Source organism: Sceloporus undulatus, chromosome 2, assembly GCF_019175285.1.
Source record: "Sceloporus undulatus isolate JIND9_A2432 ecotype Alabama chromosome 2, SceUnd_v1.1, whole genome shotgun sequence".
Classification (NCBI taxonomy): Eukaryota; Metazoa; Chordata; class Lepidosauria; order Squamata; family Phrynosomatidae; genus Sceloporus; species Sceloporus undulatus.
This window is the reverse complement of record NC_056523.1, coordinates 228,784,242-228,790,241: the sequence shown is the minus strand read 5'-3', so window position 1 is coordinate 228,790,241 and position 6,000 is coordinate 228,784,242. Positions and strand designations below refer to the sequence as shown.

The following is a 6,000-nucleotide window of genomic DNA, read 5'->3' as shown; positions in this document are numbered from 1 at the left end:
CCTCTCTCCCCCTGGCTTTGTCCGGGTGCCTTTGGAGCGAAGAGGGAAGGGAAGCCTTGTCGGGCAAGGCGTCCGTTCCTCCTTGCTTCATTCCGCGGGGCCAGAGTAGGTGCGGCGAAGAGGAGAAGGATGTTGGGCGTGGAAAGACGCGCTGTGTCCACCACGACCCTGGAGAGTTGACCACTGATAGGACGCCAGGAAGGTATCTGAGAAGATGTCTGCAAAGTATTAGTCAGAAGGAAAAATTCCTTAACCACTGCAAACGGCTTGACTCCCGGCTTGGGAAAAACAAAAGAGCACTTTGAAGCCTTCACTCGACCACGAGGGCTTTAATAATAAGTTACTTTAATAATAAAATACTTTGCCAACCAACAACCATACAATAAAACAGAGAGGCAGTTAGTCTTACACCAACTGTCAGTAACTGACACACTCTCAGAAGAACACTGACTGCATCAACATCCCCATAATGCAAGTGTTAACTGTAATAGGGTTCCGCTACAGCTCCATCTAGTGGTCACATACGTGTCATTTCCTGACTTCCCCTCCAAATGACATGTGGTGTGGTCCCATGTGTTATTTACACTGTCTCACGTGGATATAGCTTTAATTACGATACCCATCGGTTAGACAATTCGTGTGCATATTACAGATAACAATTTCGGAGGATGTCTGCTACATGTCCTCTGTGCCAACATACTGTAGCTTTAGTGTCCCATTTTGTACATGTTCTCCTCAGTTTGGTGTTCTACTGCTATATATAATTCTGTTTGCCAAACCAACTCCTTTGCTCTCAAATTCTGGTGAATCAGGGGTCATTGGGCTTCTACAACCTTAGGTCTTCGCCTCAAGTCAGCTTTCCACCACTTATTATCTTTCTCTTCTGGCACAACCTGAAACCCACCATTCTGGTCCTCTCTCACCTCTATTCCCGGTAGCTTTTTAGATGTCCCAAGGTCTTTGAGCTTGAACCTTGGGGCTAACTCATTCTGCACCAGTCTGCTCATCTTGATCCTTGGCTTCCCACACACAGATCGTCTACATATATGACTAAGATTATACTGCCTTTTGTAATTACACAATGCTCGGCCACACTTCGTCAATACCCAATCGCACTAGCCTTCCTCGTGTATACAATGATTTCACATCTGGCGCTTTCTAGTCAATACAGTGCTCTTTTCAGCTTATAACCTTGTTTTAACTGCTACTCATACTCAGGGGCTGCTCCATGAACACAGTCTCCTCTAAGGTGCATGTGAGATATCTGTTTTTGAAGTCAAATTATTAAACATCTAACTTCTTTTGGCAGCCACGCAAGCACCATCCTGAGACTCTCGCCTTGGCTGTCGGTGGTAGAATGTCCTGTCAGAAAATTCTCAAACCGTCGCTGTGAGTATCCTTTAGCGACTATTCAAGCCTTATGCTTGACAGTCCCATCAGGCATGTCCTCCTCCTATAGACCCATCGGCAGCCAACACTTTCTGCTCTTAAGGTCTATCAACCCCTCAAACACTTTCCTATCCACCAATGCATTGATTTCCTGATCATAGCCATATTCCACTTCTCCTGCTAGTTACTGGTAACCTGGGCAATGTCTTTGTAATCATCAGGCTCCTCTACACAAACAGTACAAGCTTGTGCCATTGTACAACAAACCTTTCTGGTGGTCTTCGTGGAATAATGACCTAGTTCCGCATGCATTCTGCAGTGTCACACTGCTACTTTGACTACCTGTCTATGCGCTGGCTCTGCTTTGGTGTTTGTGTCTGTGTTTGCTGTCTCCTTTACATCTCGGATGCTTTTCACCCCATTTTCCATGTTTTGTGTTAACATCAATGTTTTTAAGCTTAACAAAACATCCGGGTCTGAGTGAATTTTTCTCCCATCCAGCATGAGTTTTCAAACTGCACACCAGTCATCAAAAAAACCTGTACTTGTTTCCCATAGCCCACAAAACGCAGCCTTTGGCCTCTTGGGCTCATTCTTTTTCCTAAACTGAGGTGGAATGTACACTGAGGCAAATTGGTCCAAAAACCCTTAAGTACTTTAGGTTTGGTGCTCGTACCATTCACAACAAAAATAAGAGTTTGGTTTATCACACTGCCCATGAACCTGTCATAATGTGACAAGCAGTTTCTTGTGGCTTCTCTTACCACACTTGTTCCTTCCTTGGATAGATCCCCTCATCTTTTCTGAAAAGAGTCATCCATCATCGTAAGGATTACCACACTACAGGTTATTGCAATTTTGGTCACACAAACTTATTGAATACTTTTTTAACCCGGATTAATACAGACCCTTTTTCCTCTTACATAGTCGATTCCATTTGCAAATACTACAGTGCCCACTGTTGCTGACTTAGGGTGCTGTAGTTTTTCCCTTTAGGGTCATGTGGTGAGAACACCACTGTCCAAAATTTCCAACAGACTGGTCTTTTCCTTCTCACTTACATTCCTTCCACGCAGTAGCAAACCCCTCCCACGAGGGCTTATCTTCATTTCACATCTGGTACTAGGGGGTTGAGCTTTAGCAGACTAGAATCATAGAATATGAGCTAGAAGAGACCGCCGCCATCCGTCAAGTTCCCTCTGCAGCATCCAAATCAAAGCTCCCAGCAATGGCCATCTAGCCTTCTGCTTAAGACCTCAAGGAAGAGACTTCCACTACACTCCAAGGGAGTTTGTTCCACTGTCGCAGCCCTTACGTCAGGGGTTCCTCATTAAGTTGAGGTGAATCCTTTTCCTGGAGCTTGCATCCATTGTTGGGATCCTAGTTCTTTCGAGCAGAAAACAGCTGCTCCCTCCTCAATATGACATCCTTTCAATATTTAAACAGGGCTGTCAGGTCCCCCACTGGAATATTGTGTCCAGTTCTGGGCAACCAATTCAAAAGGACATTGAGAAATTTAGCGGTCCAAAGGAGGACGACTAAAATGGTGAAGGCTCTGGAGCCTGCCCACGAGGAACGATCAGTGAGTCTGTGGAGTTTAGCCTGGAGAAGGAAGGTTAGAGGTTATATAAAGCCCTGTTTAAATATTGAAGGGATGTCTATGAGGATGGGAGCATCTTGTTTTCTGCTGCTCCAGGAACAGGGTCTGGAACATGGATGCATGCCTCCAGGAAAGAGGTTCCACCTGAACATTAGGAGTGAACTTCCGACGTAAGGGCTGTTCACAGTTTAAACAACTCCCCGCGATGTAGTGTAGTCTCCCTCCTTGGAGGCTTTAAGCAGGGCTGGATAGCATCTGTCGGGATGCTTTTATTTGGATTTCTTTGCATGGCAGAGGTTGGACTTGGAAGGCCTTGCAGTCTCTTCAATTATGATTCTATGATCTCAGGGTCAGGTGATTAGGGTTCCACTCGGGCAGTTACAAGAGCCATGAGATCCCTGGATTACCTTGGGAAGTTTTTAAACTCTCTCAGCTTAGCTGAAGCATGCAAACTCCCTCAACAAATCTTGCCAAGAAATCCCATATAGGTTCACTTTAGGTCGCCTAAGTCGGAAATGACTGAGTCCAACACACACACAATAAAATTACAGGTATGTAATTACTTGATGAGAAAAAATAAAGAACGGTCAGCAGAAGCTCAGATCGGCTTGAAAGGCACACCCACACTTGGAAAATAATGGCTGAGTTTTGTTGTAAAGGAAGGGTATGAAAATGTAAAGAAAGTTAAGTGATTCTTCCCATGAGAGAAAAAGAAATTAAAAAGGGAAACCTGTCCTGGGAGAGGGGGGAGAAATAATTAGCAATAATAATATAATATAATAGAATATGTATAATATGGGTTTTAGTTATAGCTGAGAACATTTTGGAGGATGGATGTGATAATTGTTTTAAGTAAGGCAATATTTTATATAATAACCTAATATAAAAATATATAATTAATATTGTTTGATGTGTGGTATTGCTGTTTTTAACCTTTGATGTAGCCGCCCTGATCTAGAAGGCAGTATAAATAAAAATTTTTTTATTTATTATTATTATTATTATTATTATTGGGGCTTATTATTATTATATTATTTATTATTTTTTATGCCACCAATCAGTGGGAATATGTATTCAATCTTGACAAGAAACTGAAAGAAAGGGTGGCCCAAGTGGGGCAGGCATTGAAAGCAGACAAAAAAAAAATGCCTGCTCTCCTTACCCTTTTGTCGGGGCACCTGGCCCTCCTCCCCTTAAGGCCTCTTGGCTCCTGGGGGGGGGCTCCCTCACTTTTCAGGTAGCCCAACCAGTTAGCCCTTCCCAGCGACGAGGTCGGAGGAGGTGAAGAGGAAGGAAAGGAGAGGTCGCAGCTATGTCGCTCGGCTTGTTATTTGTCCTTGAATGAAAGGGAAGGTGAGTCCAAGGCTCTGGGGGGGGCAGTTCACTCTCTCCGCCTTCAGGGGAGGCAGGGCAACCCCTCTCACCCTTTGAAGAAATCTTGCCGGAAACCCCGGAAGGCTGCTCAGAATCATAATAATAATAAATAATAATAATAATAATATAACACTGCTGTTGTGTCTTTTTGTTAAAGCAGTTTTACTTTTTAAATCTGTATTTATTCTTTTTTCAGTAAGCCACCTGTTTGAATTAGTGCAATATTTAATTCTTTTAATTTTATTCTATTTTAATATAATTCCATTTTAAATTTAATCATTTTAAATTTAATTCCATTTTAATTTTAATCCATTTTTAATTTTTAATTCCATTTTACTGTACCACTTTTGGTGCTTTTAACATATCATCGGTTAGTTAGTATTATTTGAATTGGCGTTTTTTTTTTTGTTTTTTTGTTTTATGTGGTACGCGTTGGTAGGCTTTTATTCTTTTTTTCTTATTCAGTTTGATTGATGATTCTGAAATTAAGATTTGAGGATTTGCAACTCAGACTTGGTTATATGTATTTTAAGTTGCTCGTGAAAATGATTAAACTATGTTAAACCCTACTACTAGTAAAGTTGGGCATACTTTTGACCTCTATAAATTTAAATGTTATAATTTAGTTAATAAAATTAATTGTTACTGTTAATTTTATAATTTAATAATATAATAATAATAATATAATAATAATAATAATATAATAATAATAATAATAAAAACTTATTTCTAGCCGCCTTCCAAAGATCAAGGCGGGTTACAACACTTAACCATCATAGTACATCAACAAAATACAATTAAAAACATCAATAATATAACATCAGTTTAAAACATACTACATAGAAATTAATGTTGTGAGCACGCGAGTCCCAGTTCTGGAAAAGAGTTGAACAAATAATATAATACTGATTTTCACTGAGGCGCCATTAGTGGAAAGACTTAAGCACACAACAACACAGTTCACAACAAGTTTGTGAGAAAAGCCTTTGGAAAATGAAGAGACCCCCCCCCCAGCTGTTCACATTTTGTGCTCCGATTTTCCATAGCTCCGCATTCGCGAAAATCGTTTGACACTGCTTAACCGCTTGGCTCGATGCTTGGAATTATGGGAACTGGAATTGCTGTTGCAAACTCTCCTAAAAACATTTCTTCTTTTATTTTCACAAATTGTGGTGACCCTATCATGGGTTTTCTTGGCAAGATTTTATCAGGTGCTTGCCATCCCTTTCCCCTGAGGCGAGAGAGTGTGACTTGCACAAGTTCCCAGGTTTCTGTGGCTGAGCTGGGCTTGAACCCTGTCTCCAAATTCAAAAGCTTGTCTGTAAAATTCATATGCAAGGGTCTTGCAAGCACCTATGAACTAACAACCAAGATATTGGCAATATGACTTTTCTAGACTTGAGTATACTTCCTCAGTTGTATTAATTTAACTTAAAATAATTAAACTTTTAAACATGCATCTGGGAAGTATTCAGGTCTACAAAAGCTCATGCTGCCAACTTCTTTTCTCTCAGTTTAGTCTCAAAGGTTTGCTGCAAGATCTCTTTCAATCCTGGTCTTCCAGAGTCAATGCTCAACCACTATGCCAGCTGGTTTTTAGATTGTCTCATTAAATACAGTTCCCAGTTCCATGTATT

The 6,000-nt window shown here is 41.0% G+C and overlaps 1 protein-coding gene across 1 annotated transcript in view; it reads left to right on the top strand.

Moving 5' to 3' along the window:
- The first annotated feature begins 2,932 nt into the window (after nt 1–2,932).
- AP1M2 (adaptor related protein complex 1 subunit mu 2) overlaps nt 2,933–6,000 on the top strand; it is a 28,542-nt gene continuing 25,474 nt past the window's right edge. Inside the window, exon 1 of the mRNA XM_042447732.1 lies at nt 2,933–2,971. Coding sequence (XP_042303666.1) covers nt 2,933–2,971 — 39 coding nt within the window. The remainder of the gene's footprint in view (nt 2,972–6,000) is intronic.